This window comes from Otolemur garnettii, unplaced genomic scaffold (assembly GCF_000181295.1).
Source record: "Otolemur garnettii isolate 467f Iridium unplaced genomic scaffold, OtoGar3 scaffold00013, whole genome shotgun sequence".
Classification (NCBI taxonomy): domain Eukaryota; kingdom Metazoa; phylum Chordata; class Mammalia; order Primates; family Galagidae; genus Otolemur; species Otolemur garnettii.
In genome coordinates, this window is record NW_003852408.1 from 7,421,981 (window position 1) to 7,440,218 (window position 18,238).

The following is an 18,238-nucleotide window of genomic DNA, read 5'->3' on the forward strand; positions in this document are numbered from 1 at the left end:
TAATTTCCCCCACTTTTTCCCATTATTTTCACAAGCATTTGGGTCCCAGTTCTCCCCTGCCTTTAAGAATCGCCCTCGGGGGAGCCTCTGATTTACTAAACAACAGTGACTTTAATAAAGTACGGCAACAAGCAGTGGCAATGTTAATTAGAATTGAGATCTCCTGACACTTTCACTTTACTTCAGCAATTCCTCCATTCCTCAGAAGAGCTGCTAAGAACAGCCATTTCAAGTGGCTAAACTACTTTCGGTAATGCGACAGTCTGTGACTGGCAGAAGTTTATATGTACCAGGCTCTGTGTGTGCTGGGGTGGAGGCAGAGAGAGACAGAGAGAGAGGGAGAGAGACTCAGAGTCAGAAACAGATAGAGACAGACAGAGAGAGACGGGGGCGTGGGGGACCAGAGCCAGAAAGTTGACCGAGGGAGAGAGGAGACCACAGGTAGAATCCTCTTTCCTCTCAGGGTTAGGTGTGGAGGTTATCTTTGTTGTTTAGAAAGGCGGGTGACAGATTACGGTTCCCCTGTTTCTGGTAGGGGGTTAGCAGTTCCGAGGCCCAGCTGCAGGGATGCAACGATGAGGAACAGTAAAGAGAAGGAAAGCAGTTCAACCTGACTCCTTGTCTTCTGTTCCAAAGCAGCAAGTCCACAATTCCTCCCCCACACAGCTGCTTGCCTATCTGGACCAAGACCACGTCGCCGATAAACATTCATCAAGTAGTGAGTGCACGGTTTGTTACAATTGAAGAAGGTGAGTGAACCTCAGACACCTTGCTATGCACTTTTGCTAGAGGAACTCTGACGTTGTCTAGTTCAAAAATGGCATATTTGAGGTTCAATCTCTTCAGAAAAATAAAAGCTAACAACACAACATTTTTTTTTTCCTTTTCTCCTTTTGTATTCCTCAAAAGTAGACCAAAGGGTGTAAGAGAAAGCAAAGCTCATTTGAGTTTAACTTTCACATAGGAAACTCTGGCTTCACCTGACATTATGATTGAGACTGGACATTTGCCTCTGCTGTTGGCGTTTAATTTTACTTTGGATGAATAATGTCATTTTTGAAAATTTGACACTAATCTTTTCTCCTTCCATGCTTGTCTACTTCCTTCATGATCCAAGATAAAGAGTAGGAAGGACTAAAAGTACTCGTGTCATTTCTTCTGCTCAGTGGACAATTTCCTGCTCTATACACAGAGCTGAAGGGCTCCAGGAGAGCAGATTTGAGATGCTATAAACCAGAAGAGATAGTTCAAGATTTTGAAGCACAAGAAAATGAAAGTACAGTAGAAATTCTGTTTATGCTTTAAATTTATTAAAAGATTCATGTCAAATACACCGTTAAGATGTATGTTTACGAGTGTGTAGCAGCAGCTGAATGTTCAATAAAAGTTTAACCAGGGATTGTCTAATGGCTTCATTTCTGTGTGTCTCAGTGATTCTTCTTGTGCCCGTGCTTTTGAAGCATTTGGGGTCCCATCTCAGTTTTCTCTTCATCTCACTCTCCACTCCAAATGTCTCAGTGCTATGCTCAAATCCCACTAAATCTCTTTAATTCCAGACCTGTGATTCCAGCCATCTACTGGCTCCTCGGTTTGATGGCCCAGAGGACTTCCAACTTAACACAGTCAAAATTTAATTCCGACGTTTCCTTGCTATCCACCTCAGATTCACCATGTTGGTTTCAGTGAACGATCCTTCAGTCACCCAACCTTTAAGTCCTGGAGTTATCACTGGATTTTCCAAGTTGCAAACAGAATCACATTATCCCTATCTTTAAAAGAATGATGAAAAAAACTTAATCTTTAAAGTCTAACCCTGGTGTAGCAGATGCTGTCCTATGTTTATGCAACATCACCGCCCTCTTATCTCTGCTAATAGAGTGTCAATTTCATTTCCCAATGGGTTTCAGGGCCCCCCCCCCCGAATTAAGGGAAAGAGAGGCTCTAAAATTCCATACAAATCCCATGGTCCTTCACTCCGTGATTGGCCCAAAGAACATGTGGTCCATTTCTGACCAATGAGATCAAGGGAGTCACAATGCCCAGAACTGTGTAGGCACCTCCTGATCATGAAACAATTATGAGAAGTAGCAGAACAGCAGAGTTGGCAGAACCAAAAGTTCCTGGGTCACTGATGACATCCCTGGGGATCCCTCGTGAATGGCCAGGTGCTGTTCTGGAAAGAGTAGTGTGAGTGGGTTTCATAAAGTCAGGATATCCCTCTCACATGCGTCTGCTTTCCCCCTGACCTTGCACCAAGTTTTGACCCAGCTCAAATGCTCTCACATCATAGTGAGCAGATGACACTGCTATGCTTCTTGAACTTCCCAACCTGTAGAGCTGTGAGCTAAACAATCCTCTTTTCTTTATAAAGTACCCAGCCTCAGGTACTCTGCTATAGCGCCACAAAATAAACGAGGACATCTTCTGTTTCCCATTTTATTTTTACATAACACATGTGATTTTATGCATCAACTTGACTGGCTTCAGGGATACCCAGACAGCTGGTGAACCATTATTTCTGGGTGTGTCTGGGAAGGTGTTCCTGGAAGACACTGGTATTTAAATTAGCAGACTGAGCAGGTAAAGAAAATCACTCTCACTATTGTGAGTGGGCATCATCCAATTCAAAGAAGGCTTGAATGGGACAAAAAGGAAGAGAAAGAACCAATTTGCTCTCTCCTCTTAGGCTGGGACATCCACCTTCTCCTGCACCTGCACATCAGCTCGCTGGTGGTTCTTGGACCCTTTAGACTTAGACTGGGACTTATGCCATTGACTCCCCTGGCTCTTGGCCTTTGAGCTTGGACTAGAACTATGAAACTGGCTTTTCAGGGTCTCCAATTTGCATATGGCAGATCATGAAATAACTAAGCCTCCATATTTATGGACACTCACCCCTCATGACAAATTTCTTTCTACATATCTATGAATATCCCATTGGTTGTGTTTCTCTGGAAAAGCCTGACTGCAACACACCTTGTATTGCAATTACCTATTTGTCTGTCTTGCACTAGACTTTGAGCATCTCATTGCAAGGGATGAGATGTAATGCTTATCCATCCTTATACTCTCAGTTCCTAGAACTGTGGCTTTTACAAAATAGGCACTTATGTAATACTTCTGGCTTTCATAAAATGCAACTTTGGTCACAATAGGAGCGTATATTGTTCACATAATTTAGAAAGAACTGGTATAAACTTACGTAATTCTTTAAAAATTACAAAGAAGACCCCAAATTAATCATAAGCCCCAACTGAATAGTCATGTCAACTTTTGGAGGATGAGTGCCCCCCACCTCCAACACACACCCACACCCACAAACCTATTTAATCTCTGTTTCTTTTATTTTTTGACAAAATCCATATATATTTTTTCCCATACACCTATAGCAATTTATACTTTGTTACCAAAAATATATTTTAAAATTTCTGCTAAATTCACATAATGTTCTTTCTGCTAGATTTCAACTCACCCTTTAAACTTGATCTGAACATGCTACCTTCTACCGGTCCACCACCAGAGCCTTAAGTTATGTCTGACGTCTGGGAAAGCTATTGCTCTGCCCCGCCTGGGGACTGTTCCAGGAATATCCCTCACCAAGGGCAGTGATCAGACATCCTGCTCCAATTTTCACTTGTACATGACTGTTGAAAAGACCACAGGCTAAATTCATGTAAATTGCTTTCTAAGAAGAGTATCAGAGTTAAAAAGAACATTAAAGGATCGGTCTTTTCTTCAGAGCTCTAACACTCTTAAGAAATAGAAACCTGAAAACCACAGGAGGCTTCTTGATTATTTGCCGTTTATTTCCATTGATAGTACTCTGAGTCCAGCATGTGGATTAATCAGTCCAAAGCAAACATATGCTACTTTAAAAAAAAACAAAAAACAAAAAAACCCCTGATATTTAATGATAGTTATCTATTAACTATTCAAAATTGAATTACAGACTTTAATTTTAACTTGTGAAATTTAAAGGTGTATTAGATTAACATTTTTATCTCTTCTGATGCAGTTTTGGAAACACAGCACCATGCCCCATAACCAGTGTCTTCAGCTTCCAAGTTCTGCTTTCCCAGCCTCATGATTTCTGCTCTCTCAACTGCCTTCAGATTACCTTGGTCATATTTTTGTCTTCAATGTTAATTTTTAACTATTTTCTTAATTATTTTAAATCAAAAGAGGTATTAACTCTAACTCGCCCAAACGTCATGAATTAAAACTGCATTAGATGAGGCCCCTGGATGCTATGGAAGAAATTTAGTACAGAACTATTCAAATCGTCAGGGCTGCTGTCTTACACGGCTCCTCAAAGCACCATTTACTCTCCTATGATCTCTGTGAATGGTTGTACCCTATGGTCGTACAATATACTATTTCATTTCTTTGCGTAGTCTATGTGAAGGACTGTTTCTGTCATTTCTCTGAGAGGAGACAGATATCCCCACGTGATAATAGCCTGAGAGGAGTTTCTGGAGATAGGAGGAATTTCTATGGGGATGATCATAAGCCTTCTTACCTGAACTGTGGTTTCCTGCCAACAAGGTAGGGCTCACCGAGCACCTCCCCATTCTGCTGGTGACCACAGGTGGACCTGGTGTTCCATCCCATTCCTGAGCTTTGACAGGCTCTCTGGAGGAAGACGCCCCATGGTGGCCTCTCTCCTTGTTGTCCAACTTTGGTAATGGCTCCGTGCTGTGGCTTCGGACTTTCAGCTCCTCTGTGGATTCTGTGTATTAACCAAAATGACATTCCATTAAAAAAAAGGTCAAGATCATCCCAAATGATTTTTAAAAATTAAAGTGTGATTTTCTAAAACACTCTTTCAGTATCCTATTGGAAACATAGGTTTATGTTGGGCACTACAGAATTTAAATATGAAAAAGGACATAGGCCTCAGTGCCCATAGCTCAATGAGTAGGGCTCCAGCCACGTACACCGAAGGTGGTGAGTTCAAGCCTGGCCTGGGCCTGCTAAACATCAATGACAACTGCAACCAAAAAATAGCAGGGCATTGTGGTGGGTGCCTATAGTCCCAGCTACGCAGAAGGCTGAGGCAGGAGAATGGCTTAAGCCCAAGAGTTTGAGTTTGCTGTGAGCTATGATGCCATAGCACTCTACTGAGGGTGACATAGTGAGATTCTGTCTCAAAAAAAAAAAAAAAAAGGACATAGATTCCACTAGGCCTCCTTCCTTAGGTGTGTAGCTTAATATTGCTAGGCAATAGTTTTCTCTTTGGAAAAAGAGTACCTCAAGGAAACCTGAGTGTTCTTCAGGAACTCTTCCCTTATGTTCATCTTCAAGGAGACGTCTAACAGAACACTTCACACTCACTCTGTTACTTCCCCATCTTTTTCACTTCACCGCCTGCTGTGACATGCTTTCAGCCACACCACTTAGCTCCAGCTGCTTTTGCTCAGATCACCAGTGCCTTTTAGCTGGTGAAATGAGAAGACTTTTCTCAGCCACTTGACAACTCTCTGATTACTTATTTGCATCTTTGATTCTCCCGGCTGGCTTCACGGTGGCGCCTTCCTGGGCTGGGTTCTCTGTTTAGCACCTTTTCTGTCCCTTGCACTCTTTCCTCTCCCATGTATCCTGCACTGGTTGTCTCCACAGCCCTGGCTTAGCCGCTGCTTTCTCATTCACTATGCTCTGTCCTGTGACTCTATCCTTCAAGATTCAGCCAGCAATCGTCCGATTGCCAGTAATTTCTAAATATTTTATCCCTCAGATGCCCGGGCCATTCTTCTTATCTTTAGATTCATCTGTAACACAAATTTAACATTTTATCTACCGAACTGATAACACTTTTTGCTAAACTACTAGTTCTTCCTTGTCAGCCAAACTCTGCAAGCTAGAAGCTTGCCCCTCCCTTTCAATAACTGCTACTCCCCAAATATCCTGCTCCCCAAAAACTGCTACTCTCCAAAACTGCTTCTCCAACAGACAGAAGACTCTGCAGATTTTATTTCTCAGTATCTTGCTCTCTCATCTCTCATACTCTGTATCACATTTACCTTAACTGCTCTGGTTCCAGTTCTAATCATCTCCCTTGAATTATTATAAATTGTCTGGATCTCTGTCCTTGACTCCCAAAGTTAAACACCTTGTACTGCCAAAATGATCTGTTTACAATGTAAATATGATCATCACGTACCTCTGATTCAGATCCTCCCAGAGGCCTCCTGTTACCTGCAGAATGATGTCTAAGCTTCCTACCCCTAACATGACCTGCAAGTCTCCACTATCTTGATCTTCCCTTCTCGAACTCTGTCACTCCCTCCTGAACTTTATATTCAAGGAACACCACAAAGCTGGCCGAGCTGCTCCCTCCCAGCTCCACCCCTAACAATACAATGCTATTTCTATAGCTACTACCTCCTCTGCTTTGAATAGCCTTGTGTATTATCTTTGCTTAGCTAACTCTACTCAGACCTCCTTACTCAATTTAAGTATCCTCTAAAGCTGTGTCCCCCCGAATCACCACTCCTGCTGGGTTATGGTCATCTCTGTACAACACTGTCTTATATTTCTCCGTATCTGCTCTCACCAAAAGGTTGTGTGTTCTCTGAGGGCAGACACTGAATTTCAGGTTTTGTTGCATTCATTTTCTGAATCTGCTGCCTTGACCACCTAGCATATTGCTCAATAAGAATGTAATTTTATTTATTTACTTATTTACTAGTTTTCCAAACTTCTAAGACCCCTTTCTGATTTGTGTAGGAAATACAACATTCCTAATAGAACAAGAGAGTCAAGCGGCATGGCACCGACAGTATTTTCAAAAATCTGATTATTTACCAATTCCAAGTTGAAAAATTCACCAGGTTAAAAGCTTAATTCAAATAAAACATTTTTGAGAAAAACTCATAAAAAAATCACATAAATGATTCAAACAATCTGTATTTTTATCTTCTTTCCATTTTGATTAAAATACTCAACAACATTCAGCAGTGTAATAATACAAATATCACAGTTTGGTTCCCTACCATCTGAATCTATGGGGCAGAGATAGAATAGTTTGTAAAATATTGCACAGCCTGGATCAGGAATCCCAGAGGCTCTGGCTCTGGAGCTCTAGCTGGTGACCCACATGATGAGCATTTGATTTCTCTTCATTACCTAAACTTGGAGAAAACATCAGCCCTACTTAAATTCCTTGATTTTATTTGAATACTCTAATAATACTCTACATTTCAAATTATTTTGAAAACTAAAACAAAAGACAAAGTAATAAAAAGTAGTATTCATTAAATAAAGGACAGCCATCTGCTCTTCATGAATTTATTTCTAAGTATAGCCTAGGTAATCACAAGGAGTCTGAGAACACAAATGGAAAATGAACCCATTACTACCGTACCAGGGCAGAAAGCCAACCTACTTATATCCCAATTAGAATTATAAGAAGTCAGGTTACTCTCTCTAGTAACTAATCCAAAGCCAGACAATGGGCCATGTATCAACTGGCCACAGTCAAGACTTGACCAATAACTTGCCACTTCCCCGGGTTTTGCTACAGATTCCAACACAGGATCACCTGGAGAAGGTGAAAATACACTTTTGCCCAGTCACAAAGGACACCCCACTTCTAGTTAGCCTGCTTACAGCTTTCCTAAGCAATAGCCTCAAGTCAATATTTTTGTTAAAAGATTACTTTAGAGAAATTCAACTTAGCAGAGTTTATTTGAGTAAAGAAACAATTCATGAATTAAACAACAGCCTCAACGAATAAAGGATGAGAGAGTTCCACAAAGCAATGTGGGCAAACAGTATTTACAGGTAGAAGTAAAAATGAAATGACATGCATAAGTACAGTAGAACATCTGTAAGTTGACCAGGGGGCTGTAACCAACTGGTCAATGTACAGAGGTGGTCAACATAAGGAGCCAGGCCTGCTGTATGGATAGACACCTGTGGTGCATGCCCAGTCTATGAAAAATAGATCAACTTAAGGAGGTGGCCAACATAGGGATGTAGTCAATTATGGAGGTTCTACCGCATCTTGATGTGTTAGGATGTAGCCTTTGCCTTATTTGGTCATGTTCTCAGCTGTTGTGATTGGTCAAGACTCAGTAGACACTTACATTAGGTTGCAGTTTGTTTATATATTGAATTAGGTTACAGTTTGCTATATACCGAGTCAGCTTTAGGCCAAATTTAATCTACAACCATTTTCCACTGTAAAGCTTTTCCACTCTGTCTGCCTGAGTCTCTGCCAAATGCAAGCTCAAATTAAATGGCCTTTGCCTCTTCTCATTTGTTTTATCTTCACTTTTTTCACATTGGTATAGTCTCTTCTAGCTCTATGATGTGAGGCAATTGGGTAAACACATGTCACGAATAACATTCCACGATGTTAACTTAAACCAGAAGGGTAGTCACATAGCAGCAATCCCAGAGAGATTTCAGGTCTTTAAATGGGCCTGCATATAAGCGTAAGTTGCAGTTATACTGAAATCAAGTATAAGAAGTCAAAATATTTTAAAGGTAATACATTCCAGCATAGTAATTAGAGCAAGACAATTTAATCAACACTTGCTTTTTAGGGCCCTGAGACAAATGGAATAAAACCAGTATCAGAAAAGAACATCATAGACTATTCCCAAGCTGTTTATTCACAGTTTCAAAGAAAATGTTACTCTTGCTTCCAAATGTCACACAGTCTCCAAGCCTAATGACCCATCTGTTTCACCCCACCTTCTCTTCCCCATTTTAAGCCAACCATCGGGGTGCTCGCCTTATTATCTACTTCTGTACTTTCCTCCATTACCGTCATTGAGCAGTTATTAGTTTTCTTATTTTTTTTTCTTACTTGTCACACACTCATACAAAATCCTCTCCTGCTGGAATCCGAACTAAACAATGGGGGAAAAATGCTCAAACTTGACATTGGGTCCAATATTGTTCTTGCAGGTTCAGACAATGTTTTAAATATGAAAAGCTGAGCTATGTGTTAAGACACCTCCACCAATATTCCTGTGTCTTTGTTCTCATTCAAATTACTCCTGCTATGTACGTATCAGAGGAGTGTCACTAGGTCTCAAGCCTCAACTAAATAAAAGCCCAATAGAGCTTTGGAAAGAAAAAGGAATTTTTTTTCTTTTCTTTTTCTTTTGTTTTCTAGTCCCAGAGGTTAGTCTTCAGTGAATTTTGGCAGGTATATTTAGAGAAACTTGAACAAAAGGAATAAAGAAATTATACGATTCAGACTCATACCTATGTACACTAAGGTCTGCCTCCTAAATAGAAGACAAAGCTGGAAAATCTAGAAAATAATAAATGTACTCTTGAACATTTTATTTGGGAATAAATCTATTTGCACATATATATGTGTGTATATATATATTCCAGAACTACTTACTAACCAAATGTGCTTTCTAAATAAAATAAATATAGAAATCTTCAAAATAACTGCTGAAAAGAGATTCACTGAAAGAGGGCAATTAGACTATTATAATCTACAACATATTGAAAGCTCAAAGAAATCTATCCAGAGGAATAAGGGCACATTTATCCACATCCATATATGTCAATGATTTTCTAAAGTTTGTTGAAAATGAACTTGATTTTAATAACATAAACTTATAGGAATATGTAGATGATTCAGATGATTCAGATAAAAAGCATTTGTATTTGTGGTTTGTGACTCCTGTTATTCTTTTTTTTCTAATTCTTTATTTCAAAATATTATGAGAGTACAAAATTTTCTTTTCTTAAATTTGGTAGATAACCTTGTATAATGCTGAAGTTGGGGCGCTTCATGGGCCCACCACCAGCACGGTGTTTTCTGCACCTCTGGCCCCCTCTTCCCACGCTGCCCCATTCTTGTTCCCCAGCATCCTTTACATCTCTCTGTTATTGCTGTTACTCTTGAAATGTCATAACCTAACATAGGAATTTACTGGTTACAAAGTATGAACTGTACGTGTGCCTGGAAATACAGAGACCAGAGCTCACGCTGCCGATAAGCATTTGAGTTTCCTGTGGATGTAAAGGATGCTTCTGAGTGGTTGCCTCTTACTGGTGTAAACAGCAAGATCAAAGTCACTGCCTGCTATTCCAACTGCTTTAACAATAAAAAGTGATCAAGGCAGATTAACTAAACAAAAAAGATAATACATTGGAAGTGCTAAATTGCGTTATCAGACGAGTGTTAGATTCAGTAATCAAATTTAGAACTAAAAAAGCCCTTGGAAATCACCAATTGCAACAGCTTCCTGAAAACCAGGGGTGTGTGTGCATGTTTGATAGCTGACATGGTTGTCCTGGCTCTGGAAGAGCAGCACCAGGGAGGGCCTAGCTCCTACCTCCCAGGAAACCTTGGCTCAATATTAAATGTCTGTAATTCCTAGAAAGCTCTTACACAGAACTCAAGTCGGTTCTCCTCTCCCTATACCATTATTTGCTGTTTGTTCTGGAATAACTTGGAACTAATCATTTTTGCTTTTAAATAAATACCTCTAGAATCCAGTGTGATGTAGCCTGATTCCTGTGGTTATACCTTCAGAAAGCGAGTTTGGAACTCTCACTCTCCTGGTCACCTGACCTGAACTCTAATTTCATGTCATGGTGTCTTTTAAAATTGTGATGTCTGGAGCTGAGTAAAGCCAGACAGACAAAGACAGTTTCCCTACATGTCCAGGCAAGCTGCTTCTATCACTCCAGCCTCTAAGTCTCCAAGGAAAAGAGGGCAAAGGCTCCCATGTCTCCACAATGAAAGGGCATGGAGGAATAGAGGCAATTTATTTTTATTTTTCTATTATTTCCTCTCTCCTATGTGAACTCTGTTACTTGGAGTCAGTTATGTCAATGTCTACATGTAAGGGATGCCTTCTCATCAAATACACACAGAGAGAAAGAACAAAAGTTCAGTCATCTGGGGAGTTCATGGTTTTAAATAAAATCAGAGAGAAAGTCCAGGTTTGTGTTAAGAAGGCATAATACAGTGTGGAACCTTGGTTCACAAGTGGAGGAAGCACATTAACGTAAATGGATTATGTTAAGAATCCTAATCATTTTACTAGTGTGAAAACAGCTCAGAGCCTTTACACGACTTTCCCAAGGTCACGCAAATAGCAATTAGCAAAGACCTGAGAAGGAAGCAGGTTTCCCAGGGAACAGGCTACATGCACTTCTCCCCAGAACGCAGGAGGACTCACCCGCTGACTTAGAGCCAACAGTACTTTTTCATGGTTATTTTTTTCATGAAATAAAAAGTACTGTTTCAACAGTACTTTTTCATAAACATTTTTTCATAGGGTGGACTAATAAGTGGAATTTTTAAAGAACATGTCTGGCTTTTAAAAGCTCTCCACCAAACATTCAAATGATTTAATCATTCATATTTTTATAAAGGTAAGTGAGGATTGAATTTGCCATCAAATTATTCCTGTTTAAAAACCTTTACTGAAGTCATCAGGCAGAGCTTAGGTGTTGATATATTTTAGTAACACCTTCTTCAAGAGATTCTACTATTGCAGGAGAGAGAGAGAGAATTGCTCAGTTCTCTGAGCACAATCTATACATTTATGTTTGTACGGCAAAAACCAGAGGACCTGTGGGCAGAGACTAGCCACAAGGTAACCAAATTCTTATGCTCTTACCCCCTGAGCATCCATCTAGTTAAACCAGACATCTGAGCTATCTTTGTAGTTAGAGAGAACCACACAACTGAGTCATCCGGTCATTAGAAGGTGGGTGGGAGACACGTATACTGCTTATATTTCCTGATCTGCTCATCACGCACCCCATAAAACCGTCTTCCTCTGGCCTACTCAGTGTTTTGGGTCCTAGAAGCTGGCAGAGCTACTAAAGGGAAACTTTTCAACACTTGTTCACTCAAGCCACTAACTGACTTGCTGGTGACAAAAATTTGGGCCTGTAATGTAACCCAGAGATATGTCATATTACATTAAGGCCTCATACCAACGGAGGGAGGCGCCAGGGACTTACCTCGTTGACAGTTTGGTTTTGCGGGCTTGGTTGTGCAGCTTGATCAGTTGTGCAGAAACTGTTTCTGTGGGGTGAGTTCCTAACGTCCCCCACCACCCCCCGCCCCGCCACCCTTGGTATGTGACTGATAAGCCACTGAGGCTTTGAAATTGTTTGCTTTCTCAGCTGGACTATTCTATAGCTGTAACTCTTAATTCTAATTATAAATTCATCTACTACTAAGCTTTAGCCCAACTCCTAATGCATATTTTGACAGATATTATTTTTTGTCTTCTGTAAAATATAGTCTAAACATAAGATCTTTGAGTTTCTAATGAAGAAAATATTTTTTACTGGCATACTGACTGAAAAATTAAGAGGCAAAGAAACCAGTTAGGCTGCCAAATATAGTGTAATAATCCAACATGGTATCCTTTTCTCTTGGGTCCAGCTTTAATAACATTCCTTTTTAAAACTGATGTTCCTTATGGAGCACTATTTGACAAATATTTTAAACATATTTCTATGGCCTCAGGAAATTTGTGCTGAATATACAAATAGTTGAACTTCTAGATGATCGTTCAGTCAAACTGCTTATGTATTTTATTTATATTAATAGACAGTGCTGCTCAATTATTTTTCCATATAAATTTTCATATAAAATGTTAACCCAGAAACCTAAGGATACTAATTTATATTATTTGAATTTAATCTTACATTTTAGAGATAGCGTCTCCTCTGTCACCCATGCTGGTATGTAGTGACACAGTCGTTGCACACTGCAGCCTGAAATGCCTGAACTCAGATGATCCTCTTGCCTGGACCTCCTCCCAAAGTGCTTGGATTATAAGCATGAGCCACCATGCCCCACCTCAGAAATAATTTAAAAAATAGATTCTTTTAAAAATGTTCATGAATAAAATATTAACATTATAACATAAAATAATTTAGCTATAAATTAGATATATCTAGGAAAAAGTAAATTATTTTCCCAGAAATACAATCCATGTGTAAAACATTCTAGAACGGAATTCAGATGATCCACAGTACATGCTCAGCTAAGTTCATTAAAACCTCTGGGGACTTGAGGAAACAGCCCTTACTGAGGCTTGGTTTTCTCAGATAAAATCAGAGATCTGAAACAAATTATTTCTAAGGATCCTCCTAAGACTAAAATTGTATGCCTCTATGATACCAAAGTTCAAGAATAAAAGCAAAATAGTTCACAAGGATTCAATAATATCTCTAGTTCTATTTTAAAACATATCTTGGTCTTACATTTCAGAGTGATTTACATTCTTCAAGGTGACTATAATTTAATCCCCCTTTCTATCAGCCTCCCTTAATCAAATCACAGTAAACTGAAAAATAAATTTTCAGAGTGAGCTCTTAAATATATTAATGATTTGCTGAGAAACATTGGCAAAAGTCCCCGAATCCAGCTTTTTTCCCTGGCACCCGATTAGGAGACTTGATGTAAATAGAGGTGGTTTTAAAAGTAGAGGAGATACTCTCAAAGCTTTTCTCTGTCCGTAAAATTAACGTTTCCTAGTTACTATCAGAAAGTCAGCAGTGCCAGTTCTACACAATGTCTTATAACAACAGCGGTAGCACTGCAATTTAAGCTACCAGGTAGAAACAGAGGCCATGGGTCAGCTGCTGCATTGGACTCTATAAATGATGGTTCTAATTGTAACACAGTCCTGCCAGGCTTTGCTATTAATGAAAACTGAAGGTCCTGTTGGTTAATAAACTCATCAAGGAAAATCTAGGGTTCCATTGTTTAGGAAAGCTGCTTGTTATAGAGTGAATGTCTGAGTTCCCAATTTATATCCTGCAGCTCAATACCCTAATGTGATGGCCTTACATGCAATGGGCAATACCCAAAGAGGAGCTTCTGGGAGGTAGTCAGGTTTACAGGAGGTCAGGCAGGTGGAGCCCATGCTAGGATTAGTTCCTTTATAAGAAGAGGAGACACCAGAGCTGCTTCTCCCTGCCATGTAAAAATAACAGAGAGAAGGTGGATTTCTGCAGCCAGGGAGCAAACCCTCACGAGGATGTGAGTCTCCTGGCATCTAGATTTTTGGAGTCCCCAGCCTCCAGAACTATGAGAAATACCATAGGGCTGTTGTTTAATCTACCCAGTTAATGGTGTTTTGTTACAGAGCCCAAATGAGATACTCGCCAAGGAAAACAGAGGTCTTCTTGGTTACATGACCTTCCCAAAGCCCATCAGGGGTGGTTAATGGTTCTATGATTTGAACTCAAGTCTCTGAACAGCCTTTCTAGGGAGGCTTTGTTCTGTTTTCTTTTGTTTGGGTTTTTTAAAGAAGGGTTATTTATCTTATTAAAAACAACAACAATAACAAAATATTCTTTATAGAAAAACGTGTAGATTATATAAATGGGAAAGTTAATATGATAAGACCGGGGAGAAATCAGTCGCTAATCTAGATAGCAACTATGATATAGTAGACATAAGATAAATAACACATCTCCTGAGACACTTCAATACACAGTCACAGGGAAGCTCCCAGTGGTTTTCAGATGAGGCACATATTGGATCAGTAATATCACATAGTACTGTGTAATCTAAATCATAGCTATTTACTAGTAACATTGATATAAGCCAGAAAAATAATTTGAATTTTTAAAACTGGCTTTAGAAATTTCCTCTGAGATATTTTTTGGATTTAATTTTTTAAGAAAGACAAGGGAAAAAAGAAATGTATTTTTTTTTCTTACTATGATCAATTGTCAGTAAAATGTGTATACTGTTGCTACATCTGTTTAGGCATTTTGCGTGCCACGTAGCGTTACCTTTAAGAATACAACACCAAGACCTCTCCCTGAATAGGACTCCTAATCTAAGGCAGGGAGAGAATTACAGGAATTAACGCAGGATTAGAGCTCTGACAAGAGCTACAAGGAGAGATGATAGACGCTATGCAAAGGTATAAAGGGGGATTTCTCTCTAGTATGGAAGTCAAGAACTCTTGATTAAATAGTGCTTTGAGAAATGGGTTTGGTGAGTTTTGCAGGCAGAGGAACTAATGTTAACACACACAGCAAGAGGGAAAGATTCTGCAAACCTGTGTGGACAGAGGAAGTGATAAAGGATATGAACTGCAGGTGAAGACATAGAGCTGTTAAGATATGTAGGATCTTTTTCGGAAAAGAGTTTCACGGCCTATTCTGAGAGCAAAGAAAAGCCACTTAATGTTGTATGTGGGGATAGATAGCACGTGTGCACAGACACATACACACACACGCAGAATTAAATGTAATAGATCATTCTGGTTGCACTTTCGGGAAGGAACTTCTCTAGTCATATAAATACTACTTTGTTCTTAATATGAGCCAGGAAGGGAAATGCCTGGAAACTAAGGATTTTAGTGGCTTAGTCCATATTTTCCGTAATGGGGTAATGTAATCTCCCTCAGTCTATATTTCATTCCTATCTACATGTTCTCAGAATTTGTTTCCAGTCCAAATTTCTTCTCTTCTCCCTTTCTGCTCCCAAACCAACCAGCTTGCTTTCAAGTCCATGGATTAAGCTTTTAAGATAAACTAAAGGCAAATTCCATAATATGTGGCAAAAATACTCTACAACTACTCATGAACTATAGGTATTCTCTACAAAATGGTTCTGTAATTAAACAATTTGAATATGTTGGGTTAAACAAAGTTAGACAGGGAGGTTTTTTTCTCCTAACATTTTTTCAACCCTTTAATTGATTATCATCATATTAGAGTTCCTTGATCTTATCTGCTGGAGTAATTTTTTTCCCCTATTGCAAGAACAATCCCCAAGGATTTACTGTTATGCAGGATGGGCTTTGAAACCCCTGGGGTGGCAGCCTCCTGACAACTTGCTACTGGCACAGATGAGGCTGAAATGTAAACTATTCATCTCATTCTATATTGTAAAAGTTTTCGAGAAAAAAAATTAAATCAGGTGTATGACATAAATTTCCAATTTGGTTCTATATCTTGACTGTTTCCTTCTATTTACTACACCTAACTATTATGGAATGCTATAAACACAGAATTGCGTCTCATCCTGAAAGTCGTGTGTTGAAGCACTAACCCCCACCCCCAATGTGACTGTATTTGGAGACAGGTCCGATAAAGAGGAATTAGTGTCAATTGATGGTATAAGGGTGGAGCTTAAGCCAATATGATTGGTGTGCTCACAAGAAGAGATACCAGAGATGCACAGGGGGAAAAGGCCAGGTAAGGACGCAGCGAGAAGGTGGACATCTACAAACAAGCAGAGAAAGGAACCTCAAGAGAGACCACGTCAAAACCTGCTTTGATACTGGACTCCAGAACATGAGAAAATAACTATCTGTTTAAGCCACCCAGTGTGTATGTAGTGTTCTGTGATGGCAGATCAAGCACACTCACATCAACTATATGAGATACCTTCATCTAATTCCACCATTCTCTCAATTTTACTTAGGGTAAGAAGAAAACTGAAGAAATGAATAGAGGAGCATCAGTATTTGCTGAGTAATTTACTGTGCAACTACGTGACTTTCATCTTACTGATGAAGAAACTCATGACACAATGAGTATACATAACCTACTCATAACACCTGCCTGTTGAAGGCTCAGATATGGCTCCCAAATTGTCTAACTTCAAACACTGCATTACCTCCAGTTTACCATATTCTTTCCCTGGAATCCCATTTTTTTCATTGATACTACTTACATTTAAATATCATTGAATTGCACACCTTTCATTTGGGGCATTTTAAAATAAAGACAGTACCACTCAAACCTGGGCCACAAAAGCCTCTGCCCTGGGTATTACTATACTTTGGAGACTTCTGCTCTGATTCCCATCTCATCATGGAACAAAGACCCCATGAATCCAAGAGCCTGAGCCCATCCATAGCCTCCATCCTTCTTTCCAGACCTCTCCCTAAGTTGGCAAGACCCAAGCCCTCCCTGCATTACTGGCCTTGAGTTCCAAGCCCTGGATTGCTTTATTTCCTTGACTTTGTCCTACCAAGAACTGATGCTGAGAATATTATGTGCACCTCCAGTCCTAAGAAGCAGCCTAGGGAAGAAGGTGGACAAGAAAGGTGGGACGGGAAGTCAGGGCCTGCGTTGATGCTCTCACAAAAGTCAGGTGGAGCCCCATAGGAAGAGTATGAATAGCAGGATGTGGGACGGGGTTGATGACAGCTCTCCTGACCCATCTCATCCTCAGTGTGTTCCTTCGTATTGCAAGTATAAACAATACCTGTGATTTTCAAGGACACTTAAAGATTTAAAATTATGTAGCAGTTGTTCTCTGATTTTAAAAGGTTCAATCTAGTAGGATTGGTGATATACACACTTTATCCTCCAAGCAAAGGGAGGCTATTGAAGTATTTCCAGCAAGCATGTGACAAGAAGTAGGCCCAGCAGTCTGCGGGGTGGACTGGAAAAGCCATAGCTTAGAAGCTGAAGTTCTGGTGAGTGTGAGTACAGTGACCCAGTAACAGAAAGAATGACAAGGGAAGACACATGGAGAGGTCAGGACAGGAACTAGGCTGGGAGAGAGTCCAGGATGAGATTTGGACTAGGACACAGGACCACACTGTGGGTACCATTCTCCACCTCTCATCTCATTCACCCACGTGTATAGTATTGTACCCAACACTAAGAATGATGCAAATGAAGGCAAAGCCAGGTCAGAGCCTCCTTTCCAGAAAGTCGCTGTCTGGTGAACAAAGACACAGATACACAGGAAATAGATGAGTTGAAACCCAGAAACAACCAGCCTGACAAAATTGCACAGCAAATACTTTCAACAGCAGGGTAGAGAGGAACAATGGTTCAGCCTCCCTTGTAAGTTCAGCCTGTTTCTGAAAGGAAGTCTTTATATTAGAAAGAAAGAAACCTGCATTTACATAGGAAAGAAGAAACAAATTAAGGAGGGTTTTGAGTGACAGGACAGAGTTCGTATTTATTTTCCAGGAGCAGGATACGATGATGCCGTCAGTATTAAAGGAAGAGTCACCCAGAATTGGTGATGCGGGAGGGACCAGAAGGAAGACCTGAGGAGACTTATCCGAGATCACAGGTGCCTTATCAGTCCCATTTCTCACTAGGCACATAAAATCCACTGACATCCACATGTCACCACCTCAACAGAAGAATGCCACCAACTTCTAACACAGCCTTTTCAAAGTGTGGCACGGACCTAGATGCAAAGATGCAGAAATATAAAATATTTAGCAGTCGATCTTTTTACAAACCATTTTTATTGTTTGCGTCTAATGCAGGTGAATTGGTGACTATCTACCAG

General features: G+C 40.0%; 1 protein-coding gene across 1 annotated transcript in view; it reads right to left on the bottom strand.

Moving 5' to 3' along the window:
* NYAP2 (neuronal tyrosine-phosphorylated phosphoinositide-3-kinase adaptor 2) overlaps positions 1–18,238 on the bottom strand; it is a 251,110-nt gene that overhangs the window by 60,343 nt on the left and 172,529 nt on the right. The window contains 1 exon segment of the mRNA XM_012802112.2: positions 4,520–4,729. Within this exon segment, the coding sequence (XP_012657566.2) occupies positions 4,520–4,729 (210 nt within the window).